Source organism: Macaca mulatta, chromosome 2 (genome assembly GCF_049350105.2).
Source record: "Macaca mulatta isolate MMU2019108-1 chromosome 2, T2T-MMU8v2.0, whole genome shotgun sequence".
NCBI lineage: Eukaryota > Metazoa > Chordata > Mammalia > Primates > Cercopithecidae > Macaca > Macaca mulatta.
In genome coordinates, this window is record NC_133407.1 from 183,818,363 (window position 1) to 183,840,728 (window position 22,366).

Below are 22,366 nucleotides of genomic sequence, written 5' to 3' on the forward strand. Positions count from 1 at the left end.
AAGGCCACACTCTTCAGGACTACTCTGGATTCAAGACACCGGAAGACTACATGGCATCAATGCCTCATTGTTACGTATGAGTTATTTGTTCCCATTGGTAAAGACATCTTCAGGCTGGAAACATCATCTCCAGGAGGCCACGAAACACACTCCCTACAAGTTCTGGCCATTGTTCGGTGAGCCCTGGATCCTTTGGCATCCCCATCATGCTGCCTGGGATTACTCCTTGAGATCTTCCACATAAACCTGCTCCCCATTTTTAATAAGATCTAATTTTATTTCATTCTGCCGTGTATCACTTAATTTCTAAAAACTGACTTTATTTTTTAGAGCAGTTTTAGGTTTACAGGACTATATGGGGGAGTACAAAGTTCCCGTATATTCCTCCTACCCCCACACTGGCACAATCTCCCCCATTATGAACATCTTGCTCCACAATGTTGCATTTATTACAAATGATGAACCTACACTGAAACGTCATTATCACCCAAAGTCCATTTTACATTAGCGTTCACTCTTGTTGTTGTACATTCTATGAGTTTTGACAAATGCATAATGACATGTATTGTACTGAGTAGTTTCACCACTCCAAGAATCCTTTGTGCTCTGCCTGTTCTTTCCTCTCTACCCACCCTCCCCAACCCCTGAAAATTTCCCATCTTTTTACCATCTCCATAGTTTTGCCTTTTCCAGAATTATACAGTATGTAGTTTTCTCAGATTAGCTTCTTTATTTAGTAATATGCACTTAAGATTCCTACATGTCTTTCATGGCTTGATAGCTCCTTTGATCTTAGCACTGAATAATATTCTGTTGTCTGGATGTACTATTACTTATTTATGAATGATCTTAAAGCCACATTGTGGGCTTCCCGGAATTCTCCTCTGACTTAAGAAAAAATGCATATGGACTTTGCTAGGCAGTAACTGGATACTTTAACAGACCAACATTGGAAGGTATTCATGACTGACAATGGTATCACTGGATTACTCCTTCAGGATAAAACAGTTGTCTTTTACTAGAGTTCTGGTCACCCAAGGAGGAATGTATGATGGGGAAGCCAGGAGTCTGAGGCTCACTCAGAGGACCTTTGAGGGAAGGTGGCTTCTTAATGTCCCCATATGACACCATATGGACACCTCATCCTACAGAGGGGGTGAGCTAAGATCCCTTGAAAACCTAGCCATGCCTAGTATTACACTTTGGGTCCGTTAGCATCTTCACAGTTAACATCCTGGGATTTTCATGAAAGCAAAACACAGAAGAGCCGTTGGCTTATTCTCAGCTGCACAGAATTAAAATCACAAAACTAGCTTGATGAGCTAGAAAGGCTCCCGCTCAAGCATGACTGTTTTGCAGAAAGCACACTAGGCTGAGGGGCATTAATTTCAAGTGGAGTTTACATTGCCTGGCATCTTCTTGGCCAGAATTTATTAAAAGAGACCTTTTTGCCTCACACCTAATAAATGATGATCATTATAGACCTCAAGGTCACTGAAATATCCTCAAATGACTTCTCAATCATTACATTTAACCCAGTGATGTTAAAATTAAACTTCTAGCTAGAATTAGTATATTTTAAGTTACAATTATTCAAAAATGGTCATCAGTCTATGTATAATATAAAATAATTATTCATGAATGCATTTAACTTTGTTAGAGTGTGATTATATGAATACTCTCTCTTATTTAACAAATGTAAATCAGGTCATAGCATTCTTTTAAAAACCCTCCAATACATTCCTATTATTCATTGAATCCAGACTCCCTTCTGTGACTTACAGATCCCTATCTTGTCTGATTCTTTCCTGTCCCTAATTCCATTTCCACTTGTTGAATAAATATCGGCCACACTGACCTTCTCTCTGTTCTTTGGATTCACCAATTTGGTTCTGTCAGGGCCTTTGGACAAGCTGTTTTTCTGCCCAAAAGGTCTTTTTCCAGCTCTGCACGTGAATGGCCCCTTTTCATGTCGTGCAGATCTTGGTGAAATGCTGTCCCCTCAGAGGTCACTTCCTTGACCACTCTGGCGAAGGCGGTGCACAAACCCAGTCACTCTCTATCACATTGCCTCATTCATAGCATTCTCAATAGCTGAAATTATCCTGCTTATTTAATTTATTCATTGCCTATCTCCTCTGCCATATATTTAAACTCTGCAAGAGACAGGGACCTGGCCTGTCTTTTCACTGTTCTGTTTTCCCAGTGGCTGGCAAATAGTAGGTGCTCCAAAAAATGTGGAAAAAAATGACTGAATTGATGACACCATGGATGCTAATCACTGTCCTTTGAGTATGATTCTGTGTCTTGTGAGTATATCTGTATATAAATATATGTGTGTACCTCTTGGTAGAACAACTCTTTTCTGTTCTCTCTTTTATTGTCACCTGTGCTCTTAGGAAACCTAGTTCACTGGCTGTCATTTATCTCTGCAGTCTTAAGTACTTAGCACAACATTTGACACATGGTAGTTGATGAATACATGTTTTTGAGTGAAAGAATAAATTTGTAGGCAATGCTGATGAATCTCTTTAAAAAGCGGACTATGCCATTTCGGTGTTGATATCGCGAAGGACACACTATCCTACAATATGATACCTTAGCATACTGAGTGTTTTAAGGTGAAGGTAATTGAGAAAACCTCAGAAGCAAGAAGGTCATGCTTTGACCTTCTTCTGCCTTTCTCTCCTGAAGTGAGCCTGAAAAGAATTATCTGACCTATTTCTCCAGAAAGCAGGTCATACAACCCTCATTCCAAACATGTCCTGCCCTATACCGAGAGGCCATGAAGAATCTGAACAAACAGGCCTTGCTAAGTTCCCATTTACCCCCAGTTAATTACCACTAGACCATACCCTTTTGTTCTCTAATCTTACTTCTGCACAGCTGTTCATGAAAAAGTTTGTCCTGGGTCTTTGGGTCTTCATTTCTGAAGGCTCCCATGTCACATATAACTTATATTAAACAAATTTGTCTGTGGAAGCTTGAATCAAAACAAGAAATTGTATGATTTTCTCTTGTCAATCTGTCTTTTGTAATTTTTTTTTTTTTGGAGAGAGTCTAACTCTGTCGCCCGGGTTGGAGTACGATGGCGCCATTTTGGCTCACTGCAACCTCCGCCTCCCGGGTTTAAGCAATTCTCCTGCCTCAGCCTCCCGAGTAGCTGAGACTACAGGTGCATACCCCTACACTCAGCTAATTTTTCTATTTTTAGTAGAGACAGGGTTTCACCATGTTGGCCAGGCTGGTCTCGATCTCCTGACCTCATGATCCACCTGCCTTGGCCTCCCAAAGTGCTGGGATTACAGGTGTGAGCCATCGCACCTGGCCCAATCTGTCTTTTGTTACAGGGGTCCCAGTGAAACTTACAATGGGTAAGGAAAAGATAGTACTTTGTCTCTTTTATAGCATATAGCAACATGATGCTAATATTGTGAATGCCAATCTCTAGTGAAGCTTTAGTGACAGGACACTGTCTCACCAGCCCTCTGAGGTCCCTGCTTTTTGGAAAAGTTTCCTTTTCCAAGGAGCACATGAATAGTTGGCAGGCTACCAAGGAGGCAGATAGCAGAATGTCTGCCCTTATCAACAACTAGAAACCTTCTTAATCCAATATTCCTGGTAAAATGATGGCCCTTGTCCTTCAGGAAATGGTTGGAGGATAGGATAAGGACTGACATTTATTAGATGCCCTTCATATGCCAGGCAGTGTCTTTGGTGCCAGATATACATCATCTTATTTAATTGTGACAACACTCCTATGAAGAGTTGTCAACTTAAAAACAAGGTGAGGAACCAGAGATTCAGAATATTGAGTTACTTGCACAATTTTACATACCTGATATTGGCAGAGCTAGGATTTCAGTTTCTTTCTGACTCCAAATGCTGTGCTCTTTATACCACAGGCACCACAAAAGCAACCAAATAACAACAAAATCCTTTCTTGTATGATTCATTTGGGTTAACAAAACCCTCTTCTGAAATACAAGTACTCTCTGATAGAGTTATCCTACGAAGTCATTCACACACATGAATAACTTAGAATTCACATGCGTGTGAATAACTTTGATAAGATTAACCTTTACCTATTCTCTAATGGAGATCATTGTCCCAATAAGAAGGTACCAATTGGAATGAAGGGCTGGCCAGATGGAGAGTTTTTGAGAGTATAGCCTCTCAGGGAGGAAGACCTCTGGTAGAGTTAGAGACTGGGGACAATAAGAAGGGTGAGGGTGGTGTCCAAGGACTGCACCAACCTGACTCTGCACTAACATTTTCTATCAGGTACTCAGAAAGCTGTTTACTGAGAATTCTGACTGGTAAGACGGCAAGTGTATGAGAGCCAGCATAGCAGGAAAGTTATGTGTATGAGATCTAAAGCAGATCCTTAAGCTTCAGGTCTGCCCCTCATGGTCTATGTGACCTTGGTCAAGTCACTTACTCCATGTTCTTCACCTATAAAATGGTGACATCTAGTAATACATATTACACTTGGGTGCTGTTAAGGGTAAATGAAATTTCTCCATATACAGTGCTCTGAAAAGTATCTGGTAGCTAGTGATTCGTAAATGTCAGCTCTTAGTGTGCAATAGCCCATACCATCTGACGGTCCTATTTGGTCATCAGCAGATTACAGACTGTGAGTCCCATGTGATCCTTCTAGTACATGTACAATCAGACCAGATGATTTGGAGCTTGATTGTAGGAACAACTGTGCAAAAAAGAAAATGTTTTTCAGTATTCCTTAACTTGCAAGAGTTTGAGTTAATGGGAGTCCCTTATCCAGGAATGTAGGCCCCTTCTGACTAAAAGGAATGTTTATTTTGCCCTGACAACTCTGCTAATAATTTGCCTTAATGTCACCAATTTTGATTTTATTTTGGATTTGAAATGGGATTAGTTATGTATTGATCTCAATCAAATGTTACTTTTATGCAGACAAGCTTCCATTGTGTTTTACTGTTTGTGACAATCTCCTTATACCACATTCAACAGGAGAATGGGCAATATTCTTGTTCCAGGCCCAAGAAATTGATATAATTCTTCTAGTATTAGTTTCTCATGCCAACTCATTCTGAAAAATATGACTTTATTGTCATTAGTATTATCTTTACTTCTCACTTCTTTATTTTGGGGCATTTGCTTTGTCTTTTATAGTATCTTACACCTCTATACCTTGCTGCATGTTAAGACTCAGAAGTTCAGTGGCAGGATGCCTTATAGGTTGATCCACTTTTCGGTAATCAACTGAAAGGCTGATGGGCTACAATATAGTTGGGTTGCAGCAAAACATTCATCCTAATGAAATGTGACTTTATGAAAGAAATGCTCCTAATCCTCTCAAGGACTGAGCCAGGTCATCACGGGTAAATGAAAGGTATTTGAGGTTTCTTTCTTTTTCCAAAAAAACATGTTGGGTCCACCAGCTGTTACCCAGCATATTAATAAAAATCTTGTCAGCTTAGAGTTATTGCTGTTCCTGAAGAAAAGATAAATGTATGTATTTTTAAATCTGGACATATGAGGTTTTAAAAATATTATTGTAGAGTTCTCCTGGCTACATTTCCTTAGCTCTTTTCCAAGCCTTGGGCTGGAGAAACTTAAAAATGTCTCTGTGCCAAAGTTAAATATTAAATGAAAACCTTGTGTCTGAGGAGCTCTAAGATTAATAAATGGTGGCAAAATAGGTGAGATCCCAAATCATCAGAGAAAGCAAGCTGTAAAATGAATGAAGTTGTATTGTAAAAAGTGTCACCTTCTGAGCTGCAGAATCAAACCCACAGGGAAAAGATGAACCACAGAGGATTTCAGGCTTGGAGGAGGCACCATCTCTTTGAAGGTGTTACGGTACTACACTTATTATTGTTAAGGTAGAATGCAAAAACATATCTGAAGGAACCGAAAAGAGTTAATGCTTTACACAAATTTGTGATGCAATATCATAAGAGAGTCCCCCTCCTCTGGAGGACATAATTTTTTTTTTTTTTTTTTTTTGAGACGGAGTTTTGCTCTTGTTGCCCAGGCTGGAGTGCAATGGCACAATCTTGGCTCACTGTAACCTCTGCCTCATGAGTTCAAGCAATTCTGCCTCAGACTCCCAAGTAGCTGAGATTACAGGTGCCTGCCACCACATTTGGCTAATTTTGCATTTTTAGTAGAGATGGGGTTTCTCCATGTTGGTAAGGCTGGTCTCGAATTCCTGACCTCAGGTGATGCACTGGCCTCGGCCTCTCAAAGTGCTGGGATTACAAGCGTGAGCCACTGCACCGGCCAGGACATCAACTTTAACTGTCAGTAGTACTGGCTTCTGAGAGTCAAGTCCAATTATTATGGTGAATATTAATTTTAATAGTGTCATATTTTCCCTTGAGGTCTATTATATTCTTTCTCAAAGAAAACACTAGGGGAAAATGAAGTATTGTTAAAGGATTATATTAATGAGGCAGGAATATAAAAGTTTACTTTTCCTTTCCCAGATAATTGTAGTGATAATTTGCTTCCCAACCTTAAGCATGGATTGAGTGAGCTGTTAAGTCTCAGTTCTTCTTTCCCAAGTATGCCTCAGTGATTGGGGAACATGTGCTGTAAGGTGGCCTGCAAGGTAGAAAGAGCCTATGGGCTGCAAAATCCTAGCCACCTGGATTTGGATTCTGGTTTTGCCACTGATCAGCTGTGTAATCTTAGGGAATACACAGCCATATCTTAGCATGAAAAATTGGAATAATAATTCCTATGGGGATCATATTTGGTAACAAATGCTGAGGCCTGACCATTAGCAGAAACTCAACAAAGGGTAGCTTGACTAATATACAGTATATAGCCTTTGTATTCTTGCCATTACTGTGGTTCCAGGATCCAATAGGATATTCATATTCTTTTTACCAGCCAGCTCTTTTTAGGCACATCTATGAACAAAATTGTCTTTAAAAGAAGTAATATCTCTTGGGTTTGTTGAGCTAACATTTGATATATAAATACTACATATTAGCCTAAGAAAGAAAATACCTGTGGTCACAACCACTTTGTGTTGCATTGAATGGTGTTTAGAACACTTTTCTGAAATTGGAATGTAATTTAAATAATTTTGATTAGGCATCAGAAGAGAAATCTGTTGTGTTAGAGAAGAGAATGGTATTAAAAACATCTAGCAACCATGAAATGTTAACATTCTTAGGTTGGGTGCCAAGAACATAGATTTGACCAAAAGGAGTTCAAGGACCAATGGAGGATTACTCTGGTTACAGGGATCCGTGACTTATGCGAATGATATTGAGAAAATACCACATCCTAATGACGCAAACTAAAACTAGATGTAGTATAAGTTGTTCCAAGCTTTACCTTGAAGAAGGCCTGGGGACGAATTTGGGAGGGGTTTGTACAGCAAATGTTAATATCACAAAAGAAGGAATTTGGCCTCCAAAAAGGATTAGACTGGTGCATATGCTTTGAAACATCTTGGATACAGCAGTCTTGCTGTAATTCCCTCTGGCTTCATTGTAGAGAGTGTAAACAAAAAACGACATGATTGTGGATTTTCATTGTATTCCCTGTTCTACTAGATACCCTTAGCTGAATGGATGGGATGTTGGCTGGGGATTGTGAAGTTCATTCTCTTGCTGTTGGTTGGTGTGAGTTTGAGCAGTTGTACCAGACTGGAGCTAAGATTGAAGTCTGTGCTTCCTGTTATTCTGAGAAGGGTGAAGCTTCCTCTAAGACAGAGCAGAATACTGAATCAGCTGTTAATTTTGATAGCCAAGACCATGTCTCTGTGAGCCATTTCATAATGTAACTTGTTGCATTGCCTACACTTGGTGGCCAATGCAGCATGTATTATATTCTGTTATTCCTTGTATCCTCTTTGTTATGTTTTTTTCTGTTAACTATTATTAACTGTTCTCTTAATAACCATAAGGAGAAAGTATGGTTAACTACTTCATTAATTCCCTTAAAAAATGCAACTATTTTATGTGTTGAATGGTACCATATTTATACTTGAATTATGGGATGGTTTGACATGATAGCTAACATTTATGGAGAACTTACTATTGGCCAGACACTGTTAAAAGCGCTTTACATTGCTTAATTGATTTAAGCACCTATATTATGTCACACTTAATTCTTAGAAAAATCTGCCTGACTGCAGAGGTTGCAGTGAGCCAAGATCTCACCACTGCACTCCAGCCTGGGCGACAGAGGGAGACTCCGTCTCAAGAAAAAAGAAAAATCTGCCTGACTGAAAGCTACTACTATAATTATTCTTACTTATCTATGTGGAATTCGAGGCACAGAGGTTTTAAATAGCATGTCAAAAGTCCTACAGTCAGTCAGTAACAGGACCGGAATTTGAGCGCAAGGAATCTACCCCCAGGTTCTAAGCACTTAACTACTAACAACATATTACCTGTTTGAATGGAAACTTTGAATATTGAATAGATCATGATGTACACGCACACACATGTATGTACAGGGGCACATACATACTTTTTCATATTCATGCAACTCACAATTGAATTTGCAATTTTATACAAATGTTGTTCTACTCTTTATATTCATTGAGCTGCCAGATTAAAATTCAGACTTATTGAAGAACAAGAAGAACTTTATTTATTAAAAAATCTCTGGATACCTCTTACATGCAGAGAACTCTAGTATAAATTGGAAACAAAAATAAGCACAATCTCTAATGTTTTGTGAACCTTCAGACAAGAAGATAAGAAAATTCTCATGCACAAAGCTTCTATTTAAAAAGTTCAGTTAGGTGTTGACAGAATTTGGGGGTGATATGGTTTTCCAGGCTTCTGGTGGGTGATGGTCCCTGGGCCTGAGAAGGTGGAGGCTGTTCTTACCACAGAGAAAGCAAGAAATCCTAGGTCAGCCAAAGAGACAGTTCTTCTAGGTCAAGCCTCCAATTACTGGAGTCAAATGCATGGTTACTTGGGGAAGCCTGGCAGAGTAGATAGTGACCAACTGACTGAGCTGGCTGGTCCTTAGGTGGTAGATCACCCCATATGAAAGCAAGATATCCCAGGTCAGCCAGAGAGACAGTTTTCCTAGGTGAGGCCTCTAACTACTGGGGTCAAATGCATGGTTACTTGGGGAATCACTGCAGAGTAGATGGTGACCAACTGGCTGAGCTGGCTAGTCCTTGGGTGGTAGACCACCTCAAGAAGTAAAACATGATCCTGGGTGGATGGATTCTAGAGCCACACTGCCTGGGTTAAAATCCCAGCCCTGAACCCTATTACCTACGTGACTTCAGGTAAAGTTTGTTTTTTTTCCAAAAATGTTTTTGTGCCTCATTTTCCTTTTCTAGAAAATGAGGATAATAATAGTACCTACCTCACAGGACTTTAATGCAGATTAAATAAGTATATGCATGTAAAGTGTTTAGAATGATGTCTGGCATGAAGTAAGTGCGATGTAGGTATTCACCGTTATTATTATTGCTATCATTACTGGTGGAGGCAGGAGTGGATTCAGAGGTTCAGACAGGCAGGGGGTGCACAGCCTATCTTACTTAGAACAAATGTAAACCCAAGGAACCCATCTCTCCCTCTCATCTCCCAGAGTACATTTCTTTGACTTCTGCTTATTTTGTCTTCTAAAGAAATTTATGACAATGAAATATGTGCTTGTATTCTCTTCTCTTAATTAAAGTTATTTCTATGTTAGATAATAATTCATTGTTACGATGTCTCCTTTGGAATATGTAACAGGTTCTGCTTCTTCGTTGGCTTTGGACCATTGGAAACTGGGGTAGGAAATCAGATGATTGCAGTTGCAATTCAAAGAGCAAGTTGCGTAATCCTCAGTGATACCAAGGTGCAGATAATTTGCCTTATGAAGCTAGGGATCTTGAAATTCTAGTTACAAATCTCTTTTGAAATACCTTTCTCTGCCACCTAGAAGGTATGAATGAAAAGTGTGCAGTTAAAGAGGTTGATTCCCACTTATCCATGACAACAAAGGGGACATTAACTCCAAGTACTACCCAGGTTGGGCCAAGAGGGGCCTTTGGTCTGACTGTCCTCCAGCCATGTCTCCCTCAGCTGCCATGGGGTGAGAAGCCAAAGGATTGTGTTATGCAGAGCCCACCCTCCTAGACCATGCTCTGGATGCCCAGGATCCTGGATTCTCTGTGCAGATGATCTCAAGCCCTTTCCAGTGTCTGCACAGGCTTTTGTTCAGGGTCCTGCCTCTTGACATACACTGTATCACTGGGATGCAAGCCTAGGACCAACATGGGGCTAGGGAACAGCTGTTTGCTGGAAGTTGTGGATAGCGTTTTGCTGTGTGAATAGAGTTTTGCCGTGAAATCTGTTGTGGTCCATAGCAGAGTTGAGGGTGGGAACAAAAGAACCCAGCAGCAGGCTGGTCTCCCTGCATCTTCGCATTTAGAACTCCAAAGAGTCTGAAAATTTGAACTTTACCTCCCAGCTTGATATGAAGGTATATTGCCAAGGCAGAAGGATAGAACATTTTTTTAGCAGTTTGTTAACTCAACTGATAACTTTTAAGTATTTGAGTATGGTATCTGGACCTTTATTTGTACTTTCGCCCAAAGCATGACAAATGTCAGGAGTGGGCCGGATTAACATAGATACACATTAAAAATCCCATGCTAAAATGTGTGTGATTTTCTTTGCTGGTATCAAAGTGCTCAAGAAACAGAGCAGTCAGTTCCAATGCAAGAGCAGAGGAGAGCCAACGAAATACCAGCGATGACTATCTATTACCATTTTTATTATTTCCTTATCTCAAAAATGAGATTTCTGAGAAGGGAAAATATGATCGTATTAATAAAAACCAATAACGGGACAGTTTCACTAGAAGAAAAAGCAGAAGAAAGCAGAGAGAAAAATCCCTAGAGGTCAGTTGTACCAAACATGGTATGTATCGCCTCTCTGTCAGCCAAAGCTGTGGTGTCTAAAATTTATTGCTGGAATAGCTGGAATTCTTAATAAAAATTCCACGAAACCTGGGGGCTTCTGAGCAGCATATGTGAAATTAAGAGAAAATAAATATTTCATCTTCTGTGAAAGTCACAAGTACAAAGAACAAGGTGTTAACAAGATAACAACTAGGTATGAGAGGGTGTCTGTTTTCTTCTTTTCAAGTTCCACATGTTTTCTCTATATATCTAAAGCCAGAGAGTATTGGAGAGAGGGGACTCCATTTTTGTCCCCTTATTGTTCCTGGGGAAATTTGTGCATAGGCTGCTCCTGCTTGGCGAGGTAGCGAACCTGACATGCACACAACTGCCTGACTACTCCTGACCTAGTAGTTACAGCTTCAACACAGGCTGCCAATTTATTCCTGTACCATGTGCAAGGAGGTGCAAACTAGCAATAGCCAGTAGAGAAGAAACTTAGTCTTAGAAATCTGATTCTTTCCATTTCCATTTCAACTCCGAGAATCAGCTGGGGACTCCTTTGAGGAGTCAATCTCAGTCTCTTCATTTACAATCATTGTGTCCTCTGCCAAGTTACAGAATCACCATAAACCTCAGTTTCTTTAGGTGTACCATGAAAATAATAACTAACCTCTGAGGTTTGCAAAAATTGCCAACACAGTGCCAGGTCCACAATAGATGCTAAGTGTTTTGGAGCTCCTTCAGAATCAGTGTAGTACTTTAAGAGAAATTTGATATATATTTATATCAGACATATAGTGTTTCCTTTTTTATTTCAATAAGAAAAATTCTACCCTTCCCTAAGTTTATTCAATCATTGTTTCTATATACGTGTCATGTGGGTATAGTTCTGGAGAGTAAGTCTATTGGGAGAGCAAATGTGAAATAGAAGATGTTCTTTGACCATTTTCTACCTCTCTTCCAAGGAACTCCTGAGTCAAAAATTCATCTGGCTCCCATTTTCTGCAGAATTTTGCTTATTTGAAATGTTCAAGAAATCAATTGATCTGACTTCAAACAGATGAGGCTTTGCTGGCTGTGTAAAAGCCCTGTTTGTGTCACTCCCAAGTCTGGACTTTACAAGCAGCCAATTCCCTTCATACCTTAGTAGAGGACTTCTTTTTGGCTGCCTGCCCTCTGTGCTGAGCCAAATGTCAGGCTGGGAATGGAGGCAATAAATCTCTGTGAGTCTTCATAGTTAGAATTTCTCCTGTTGCCTCTGATAAGGAAATGACAAAGTCTGTCAGGTCTACACATGAATGTCAGAGAAATTTATAATCCAAATCATGCTTAGCTCAGAAAATGGTAAGCAAAACGTGCTAAACCTGGCTTTGAGTTAACTCAAATGGTTTTGAGGGTTTGGGTTGTGAATGTAGAATTTATGTTCTTTCTTGACTAGATTGCCCTTGGACATTTTTAGAATAAAAAAATTCCTATCTTTTAAAATATTCTGACTAAATATTCAATATTTTTCTATGGGAGAGGGGGCAGCAAAATTCTTTCTAGCTGAAGTTCTTTGCAAAGAAAGGATCTTTTCTTTGCCTGGTAGAGCCACCTCACTGTTTGTATCCCTGCCTCTGCCTCTTTTTCTCCATTTATTTTGGTACTTTCAAGTTTTATGCTAAGTCTCAATGACTGACTGAAATGAACTCAATTGGAAACCAGGAATTCCTCAAAGATGGAAAGATTTTTCCATGATCTATTCACATGCTCTGAGATGACTAATGAAGCCAACCCAGGTCTGGCCAACTCCCTACATGAGCACAGTGAAAAGACTTTCTCAAAATAAAACAAGGAAAACTTTTTTTTTGAGTCTCTATTTGATTTTGAGTGTTTTCTCTCCAGCAACATCACTGACAACATTCACTGTCTAACATTTTAGTAGAAGTGGTAAAAATTGCTTCATACAGTAGCAATTCCTAGGCCTTACTTTCATTTGCCTGAGACTCAACAACATATATAAAGAAGAGGAAGAGAGTGATGTGATTGTCTATGGTAGAAATACTACAGGGGTTTGGTTAGCCAAGTGGCCCCTTTTAAAGGAACCATGATCATACTGTAGGAGAAACCCATTTAAAATGTTCTCTCCCAAGCCTACAGCCAGTCAGCTCCTGACGATGATTTTGTTGGCACAAAGCAATACAATCAACTAGTTTGGCACAGTCACCATTTGAAGTGAATTGTTCTATGTATTCTTTTTACGGTTGAAACAACTGGTTTGGGTTTTATTGATTTAACTAGCTCTTTTGGTGTCATGCAGATACAGCTTTTCAAACTAGTAAAGCACAGTCATTGTGTGGCTAAAAAAAAAACATTGGTTAATCTGAAAATCATGTACATTTGATCTTGGAATGTGTTTTTTACTTATGTTTGAACACGGATGTGTCTGACATCCTGAGAGTTCATTTCAAGCAAAATATTGAATCACAGAATGAAAAATCTACCCAGATATTTTAGCCCTTATGTAGTTTTCCCTTTTTCTCATGTTTATGCTATGACTTGGGACAGGGTAGATTAGGAAATCATTTTGAGGATATTTCTAGGATAGAAGTCTTTCTGTCACTTTTACCCTTTTCATACATTTTAGAAGCTCTGAGAGAACTGATAAATTACATAGCAAATACAACTCCCTTGCTTTTCATTTGTTATGTGTTTGCTAAATGCATTAATTTAACAAATATTTTCTTCCTGTCCATGGTGATTCAGGCACTGTACTTCTAGACAGTGACAAATAAGACTGGTGAGATTCCTGCTCTCGTGGAGCTTGTTTTTTAGTGAAGGGAGCAAGACAATAAACCAAACAACATAATTTCAGATAGAGGTAACTGCTTAAAAAAGAAACAAAAGGAACAGGATCTTGTGATGGGTTGGGAGTAGCATCGATGCAACTTTAGATGGGCTGTCAAGAAGGGTTTTGCTGAGGAGGTGGCAGCTGAAAGAAGCCAGCCATATGACTCTCTGGACAGTGTGCAGGCAGAGTGTTCAGCAAGTGTCAAGGCCAATAATAGTCCTTTATTATGAGGACTAAATGAGCTAGTATGTGTAGGGTGCTTAGAACAGTGCCTGGCATCTATAAGTGCTAATTGTTTTGAATTCACTAAATATTCATTGAGTATCTATCAGGTTCCACTGTCAGTGGTAGGCGCAGGGAATTAAGGTTTACAAAGAGAGAGACCTGACTTCGAGGAGCTCAAGCCAGACTTCAGTGAAATATTTCTCAATGTGTGGTTTACAGATCACTTGTATCTTCCTCACTGGCCTTCCTGGTTCCCAGTCTCCTCTACATGGAACCTGAATAGAAAGGCTTGGGGAGAGGACCAGAAATCTACATTTTCTACAAGTATTCTCTGGTTAATTTTTATGTCCCATAAAGATCGAGAACCACAGTCCTAATGAATAGGTTGTGATTAAACTGTGGTTCTTTTCAATACAGTATCTGTTACAGCATCCAGTATAACCAATTGCCCGTACTGCAAAGAACACCTCATAATACTCAAGAGGAGCTCTGCCCAGTTTATACAGCCATAAATATAATGGAATTATGTTTCACAATTAACATCCTGAAATCCTTAGGGCTAACTTTGTCATTGATCTTGAGCTGCTGGGGAAGTTGGATTAAGCTGCTTTTGGCTATGGTTTGGAAGGTTTCACTCTCAAGTATCATTTAAAACCTGCCAAAGGAAAAAAAGGTTTTTACCTTTTAGAAAGAATGTGCTAACTAATGTTTGCCAAAAGCTCTTGAATCCTGGAAGACATTCTACTTGTAAGTAGATTAGCCTAATTGAAATTCCTCCTTTGGGCTTCTCCTCATACCTATTTTTCAAGTGTGATGTCACCAAAAGGCGAGATGAGAAAGATTTATTTTATCTCTCTGTGACATTCTACTATTAGCTTGATGCAAAAGTAAGTTTTTGCCATTGAAAGTAGTGGCAAAAACCATGATTACTTTGGTACCAACCTAATAGAATGTATTCTATTCTATTTATTTTCTCACTTTAGAATAACTTATACAAACTTTAAAATGTTTTAGATTCAGAGATCTCAAGGAACACTTGATACAGGATAGATTCATGCTGATCAGGCTGAGTCACAGTAGCCTCTAAAGTCCAGTCTAGATTCTATGCTGTAAAAGCGTGAGGCTTCTGTTTTCTCATTAAATACTTTCTGAAAAGGGCCTTAGTTTGGGAACAGCTGTATCCCATTCAATTCCTTCTTCATTTCTCATTTTTATCTCTTTACTAGTTTTCATCCATAGGTACTCAATAGCTATGACAGATAAAATGATGGTGATGGAAAAAAGGCCAGCCCTGAGCATGAGGTCAAAACTGATAAAGGTAAATGAACTGATACAAGTTTAAGTCAGGCTAGAATCTTAGACGTGGATCTTAGAAAATTAGACAGAATTGACAAGGCAGTCAAAAGAAGTCATCTTTTGGGGCTACCAGCCTGTCAATTATTTTGTTTTTTTGTTTGTTTAACTTTTCAGGTTGGCAGTGCTCCCCAACAAAGGGTTTGAAGAATGGGTGAGAAATGTAGACCCCATAAAATCTGTAGGAATCTAAGATAAAAATCTGTTAATGCTTAGTCAGTGTAATGAATGATCAACAAGAACTTAACTGTGACACCAGAGAAAGAGTGTATTAGACAAGAGTTGCACCCCCAGGAAGAAAATCTTCTCCCAACATTTTTATTAGGTTTCACCTGGCAACGTGAATTTTGATGTAAAAACAAGTAGAAAGAAAAGATTCCTTTCTACTTTATTTTTCCCCTTTAAATTCAGCAATTTATTCAAGCTTTTCTTTATTCATTTCTTTATTCAACAAAGATTTGCTGAATGCCAGCCATTTGCCAGGTACCGTCCTAATTGCTGGGGATACAGCAAGAAGACAGAAAGTGCCTGTCTTTCTAGAGTTTATATGCCTTTAGAATTTCATTTCTTCTTCATCTACAAAAATGATCATAGCCAATTCAGATCCATCAGAGAAGCTAAAATATTTAAAAGGAGCATTCTCTGTAAAAAGTAGGGACTGACAAAGAAACCACGTTTCCTTGGAATTTGGTGATCCTTCAGTTTTCTCTGCATATGAATCAGTTTCTGTGCCTGTCTTTACATTACTGTTTACACAGTTTTGGCTCTGTGCTGGATTTACTGGTGATTTTGGCTAAGACGTTTGTATCCCCAAAATGATTGTTTTCTTGATCATGCATAGGTGATGTGATGGTACTGTCCCCAAATCTTTTGAGTCCAAGTTCGGCACAGCATAGCTGCCTGGAAATTGAAGACGCTGGTTCCCATAAAAGAACCACTGACTCAGAGACCAAGCACATTTCTTTCCATTTCTACTGTAACATTTATTTCTCAAGAGTATATAGATATTTATTTATGTTCACATTTGTCATCTCTTCTCCAACTAGAGAGAATGTATGCTTTAAGGGTAGAATGGCATTTTTGGCCTCATTCACTGCTAAACTCCCCAATCTAAAACAGTGCCAGCCACAAGGTAGATTCTCAACACATGTTGGTTAAGTGAATTAATAGAGTTTTTACTATCCTTGAAGTCTAATTAGTCATTTACTTCTACTGTATTTGTATAAAGAACTTTTAAAAAACTCAACTATCAGAGGGAGTCATCTTGTATCAGGATTTGATTATTACACTGTAATTGTGGGGCCAAGCACAGGCCTAGTAACTAGGATATATGAACCCTCACTTATTTTTTCAAGTTGTTTAAAGTTGCTTTGCTTCAGTTTCCTTTGTTTTTCTTTATATTTCTGTGTGTCAATATCTTTATTTCTCAAATGGTGTTAATAATAAACTTATCTAGCCTAATTTTAGGGTTGCTTTGGTGACTAAATATGTGCAAATACTTGAAACGACATCAAGAAATCTACTAAAGTGAGGTACTGATAGTTTACCCTACTATATTTTAATTGTTACCCATTATTTCTCTGACTCTGTCTATGTTTATTTTCCTTCATTACCATGAATTTGATGCCAGCAAGTCTTAGCATGTTATACATATACAGGTGCAAAGAAACCTAATACTCTAGTACTTTGGTTTGATAACTCTGGTTTGGTCTATTGAGATAAGAAATTATTTGGTAACTGAGCTGTTTTAGATAAGAAAGGATTATCAGGGACCTGGTTTTTAAATACAAGAAAGTCTCTGATAAAAGAAGGTTGGAGTGAGGGCAGGGGGAGGGGGGCGTTGGACCTCAATCCACTGGCAAATATGTGATCTTTCTGTAGGAGTTCTTTGGTGAGGACCCTTGGGAGGCAGAGAACAGGCAGGGATGCAGAGCGCAGGTGCACAGGCCAAGTACAGTACTCAGAAAAATAAAGGAAATGTGTATCTGATTGAGCTCTGTAATTCTCCCACAAACACTATGAGTGTTATTGTTTACTGCTAGCACTTATGGACAATAGACCAGGAGATCAAATCTTCTGTCCTGGCTTCTTTCACACATGAGAGACAATTTGAAAAAAACAGTATAGTTATTATCCATGATCTCCCTCTTTGCTCTTGTGATCGCATTCAGTGGATAACTTGAGCAGCTACTCTAAAATTTAATCTGACTTTACAGAACCCCCAAACCACATCTTTGGGAATTACAGAACTATGTAAACTACGGTTTTATTTTTTTCTATTTCATAGATGAAAAAGTGGATCTAAGTGACTTGTCTAAGATTGTATAGCAGGTAGAAAAATGATTCCAAATCTTAATCCAAGTTGGTGCTCATTTTGTTGCATTTGGCTTTCTGTAGGTAGAAACCTTTCTTTAATTATTGCACATGAGCTGATTTCATTTGGAAGGATCAGAAAAAATTTATTTATTCAGTGTATACTTAATCAAATTTTGCAGACCCATATCTGTAACTGACAACTGTTTACAAGTACTAATTGTTTCAGCAACTATGTTTTAAATTGATGTAAGAGAGACTGGTTAGTGTAGTATCTTCCCAATAGCTGTCTAGGTTCAATCCAAGCTCTACCATTTTACCAACTGGGCAACCTCAGGCAAGTCTTTTCATTGCTTTGTACATTTGTAGTTTTATTTTTCTCCAAAATGGGAAAATTTGTATTAGCTCATTGGTTTGCTGTGAATAATTGAACATATATAAAGCATAGAACCATGCCTCGCACGTAGTAAATACTATATATGTGTTTATTTTCATTGTACTGAGATACAAATGTAGATAAGACCAGAGCACATTAGAGTTTATCCTTAAGGGTTCTCATTTTGAACATAGTTTTGTGTAAAAAAAAAAAAAAAAAAAAAAGAAAGAAAGAAAGAAAAAAGAAAAAAGCAGTTTCTAAATGAAAAAGCAGCATTTCATTCTGTAGTCTCTTGATGCAGTAATTCAAAGTCATCACTAGATGGCAATTGTGATCCATGCGACTTCAGCTGCAGCAGGTACTAACTGATGGGTCCAACCCTGGCGTCAGTGTTTTCTATACCCTACAGCATTGAGAAGTCAGGCACTTTCTTTCCCACAAAGTGAGCCTTTAACAAAACTCCAGTCAGCAAAACTTTCATTCTGTGGTCACCCTTGGGGCTCACCCATAGGCACCTAGTCCTTCTGATGACAGCCTCACAGAAGGGTGGGTTTACCTGCCTGCATCTTATTATACATTTTCATATCAGGAGTTCCTTTCACCAGATAGCAACAGGACAGTGTCAGGATCCTGGGTCAAGAAGATCCGTTAGTGGTTCTTAAAGTGTGGTCCCCCTGCCAGCAGCCTCACCATCATCTAGCAATTTGTTAAAAATGCAAGTTTTTGGGCCCCATCAGATCTGCTGACCACTATTTTAATAAGCCTTCCAGATGATTCTGATGTCTGCTGAAGTCTGAGAACCACTGAGATAAACCAGTGCATAGCATCATATATAAAGGTTGGTGCTGGAAGGGTCCTCAGAGAACATTTTGCCCAGTCCTCCCATTTTGCTGAGAAGGAAAACAGGTCCAGAGAAGTTAAATGACTTACTACAAGTCATAGCAGTAGGCATGTGGCAAAGCCGGGCTCCAGGCTGGTGAGTGGCATGTCCCACCTTTCCTCATGTGCCCCTCTGCCCTTCTTGCCATCTAAACTGAGGCCACTAGGTGCACATTCTAGCCTGATACCTACTCATGAAATGAAAAAGTCATTTATTCATGCAGGAGTTTGTTCATTTCAATAGACATTTCTATGGCGATACAAAATTGAGTATGATGAATTCACTACAGTCCAGAGTGTGTGCATATGTGTACATGCATGTGTATGTGTGTGTGGCATGTAGGGAGGCATGAGGGAGGATCAAGTAAAAGTCATCATCTCAATTGATAGGAGAGGGATATATGCAGAGTGCCATGGGAAATAGGTGAGTGCAGCGAGGGATTAGGTAACACAGGTAAGAGGAAGAAACTTTGGAGCTGACCTTGGGTGATAAGTAGGAGTTCAGCAGCTGTAGAAGTCAGGATAGGGCATTTGGGGAGAGGGATCAGAATATACAAGCACATGGAGCCATGAAATAGTGTAGGGGGATCACAAGAGTTTTGTTTGAAGGGAAGGGTGTGGTGGAAGAGTGATCATGTTGTAAATAATAATAACATTACTACCACTAATACTAATAGCGGGGACTTATTAAATGTTAACTGTGAGCCAAGCCCTGTACTAAACATTTTATATCTATTATTGATTTAATTCTTAAACGATTTTGCAAGAGTCTACTCTTATTTCCACTTTACAGATGACAACGAACATGCCTACACTGTGCTAGCTTCCTTAAAACCAAGTGTTACTTTTTTCCATTTCTTAGACCAACATTGAACTTAGAAAAAGAGCTTTCATGTTTACTTCTTCCAGGATGTCCATAATTGCAAAGTAAGTATCTATTTGCAGGAGAGGAGGAGTATATTCTTAATATATATAATTTTATTATAAGCACATTTTCATAAATGCATTAAATCAGGAAAATTTTGGCAATAATTTGGATATTTTAACTCAAAGAATGAAGGTCCCATTATTCTTCAGCATATCAGCAACTTTAGAAGTAGCCAATTTTTCATGATAACAGAAGAATTGTATCTTAAAAGTGGCTAAGAAAGCTCATTTCAATTGCTTGACTCACTAAAGAAAGGAAGCTGAGTAATGAATGAATAACCTGGTCTGAAATCATTGGTCTGTTTTATTTTTGGTTTTGACTATATAAGTGTTCATTGTGAATGTGCTTTCCACAGTCACTGTTAGTGTCTTTCCTTCATTGCGTAGGACTGCCCACAACAAAACTAAAAATTCGAGTTATAATTAAAGTTCTAGTAGGATTCAAAATCTTACCTAAATTTTCCCAGGTAAGATTCAAGATGTTTCTGGATTCTTTAAGATATTTTTGAGTGATTTTACTTTTTTCTGAGAAGATACATTTTCTTTTCTTTTTTTCAAAGTCTCGCTCTGTCGCCCAAGCTGGAGTGCAGTGGTGCAATCTCAGCTCACTGCAACCTCCACTTGCCAGGTTCAAGCGATTCTCCCTGCCTCAGCCTCCCAAGTAGCTGGGAATACAGGCACCCACCACCACGCCTGGCTCATTTTTGTATTTGTAGTAGAGGCAGGGTTTCGCCATGTTGGCCAGGCTGGTCTCGAACTCCTGACCTCAGGTGATCTGCCCGCCTTGGCCTCCTATAGTGCTGGGATTACAGGTGTGAGCCACCATGCTCAACCCTGAGAAAATAAATGTTCTGTTCCTACTTTCTCATCTGTAAAATATCGGCATTGGAGGAGATAATCTAGAAGGCCCCTTCCAGCTCTAATGGTCTGTGGATTTATGATTTAATGATTAAATGGCACAAATAACCCATTTCTTTGTTTTCTTTGTAGTAAAATTTTAGTATTCATGAAAGAAATTATAAGACCAAATCTCTCTCCATAAATTTTTAAATGGCATCTCTAAAATAGCTCTAGATTTCACTTTTTAGGATCACCGAGACTCTATCCAGCTCAAAGACGTGTTTATGTATTTCCACCTGACATTTTACACATTTTAGGAGCCAATAATAAGGCCATTTTTAAGTAGATGCCATTAGAAATGATTGATAGCCAGTTTATGTTTTAAGGTGAAAGAGGTACACTTTAATGATGCTCTGCTTTTCTGATTGCTACGATAACAACTTTCAGCTTTACCAGCCCACATTACAACTTTGATCTTTACACTCATGTTCATAGCTGAAGGTGAAATGCTTTCTCAAGAAAATCTAGAAAATTCAATCCAATTTTTAACCTTTCTTGTCTAGAGAAGTTGAATAGCCTACAGGTTGCTTTATCTTGAATCAAAGAAAGGGAAATAACACCTGCAAGGAAGAACCTATTACGTTTATTATTATTTTTTAAAAATTTTGTGATTGAGAGCAAAATTTGCATTTTACTTCCCCTGGACATTTTGTCTTTATCACCTGTCGATTTTGGAGTCAATTACAGTATTTTTTCTGTTTACCAATTATAAAAGCAATATATGTTTATTTTGAAAAATTTGCAGAAGAGTATACATAGGGGCACAAAACTGTCTAAAATTCTGCCACCCAGAGTTAGCTATTAATATTTTATTTTTATTTAATTCTAGATAAACATGAACATTAGGAAACTGGGGCCAGGTGTAGTGGCTCACACCTGTAATCCCAGCACTTTGGGAGGCTGAGGTGGGCGGATCCCTGGAGTTCAGGAGTTCGAGACTAGCCTGGCCAACACGGCAAAATCCTGTCTCTACTAAAAATACAAAAATTAGACTGGTGTGGTGGTGTGAACCTGTAGTCCAAGCTACTCAGGAGGCTGAGGCAGGAGAATTGCTTGAACCCAGGAGGTGGAGGTTGCAGTGAGCCGAGATCATGCCACTGCACTCCAGCCTTGGCAACAGAGCAAGACTGTGTCTCAAAAAAAAAATAAAGAGAGAAAAAATCAAGAAAAAAGAAAAAAGAAAAAGAAATTGGCAACAAGTTATACATTATATTTTGAAATATTCTTTAAAAAATTAATAGTTAACTCATATGCATAATGAGTTAAATCTCTATCTTCAAAGATAACTTATTATTATTGTATAAAAGGTTATAAAACTCTTTAGTTTTCATTATTTTGTGATTTTTTAAGAGTCATTTTGACTTAGGTTCATTTTGTTTATTTGCTTTCATCTCTCCTTGTTCTAGAAAACATTTAAGGTAATTTCAGCACCTCTTCTTCCAAGTGAGTATAATGGAGGAAAGCAAACCTCTGAAATTCAAACTACATAGTTTTTTAGTTTTTTATTTTTTAATTTTTTTTTACATAAGACCTTTGCTTTATGAACAATAGGTAAATTTTAACAAACTGAGGAATAGCACTATAAAGATTTCTATTGGAACATAAAGAAGCCCTTTAGAACATGAGTAGTGACTCCCCTTTTATTTCGTCATAAGTATGCATTTTTCAAAAGCATGTTCATAAACCTACC

The 22,366-nt window shown here is 38.6% G+C and overlaps 1 protein-coding gene and 1 long non-coding RNA gene across 9 annotated transcripts in view; one reads left to right on the plus strand and one right to left on the minus strand.

Annotated features, from left to right (window-relative positions):
- The window catches only part of LOC144339425 (uncharacterized), a 73,108-nt gene that overhangs the window by 45,307 nt on the left and 5,435 nt on the right, over positions 1-22,366 (plus strand). Inside the window, exon 3 of the long non-coding RNA XR_013414448.1 lies at positions 19,712-19,776. This is a non-coding gene — a long non-coding RNA (uncharacterized LOC144339425). The remainder of the gene's footprint in view (positions 1-19,711; positions 19,777-22,366) is intronic.
- Positions 1-22,366, minus strand: part of COL8A1 (collagen type VIII alpha 1 chain) — a 151,201-nt gene that overhangs the window by 26,712 nt on the left and 102,123 nt on the right. For 4 of the 8 annotated variants that reach the window (XM_028844689.2, XM_028844686.2, XM_077994041.1 and 1 more), the window contains one exon: positions 4,600-4,711. The exons of the other annotated variants lie outside the window; for them this stretch is intronic. In XM_028844689.2, coding sequence (XP_028700522.1) covers positions 4,600-4,602 — 3 coding nt within the window. In that variant the 5' untranslated portion in view covers positions 4,603-4,711. The remainder of the gene's footprint in view (positions 1-4,599; positions 4,712-22,366) is intronic. 8 annotated transcript variants of the gene reach the window in all.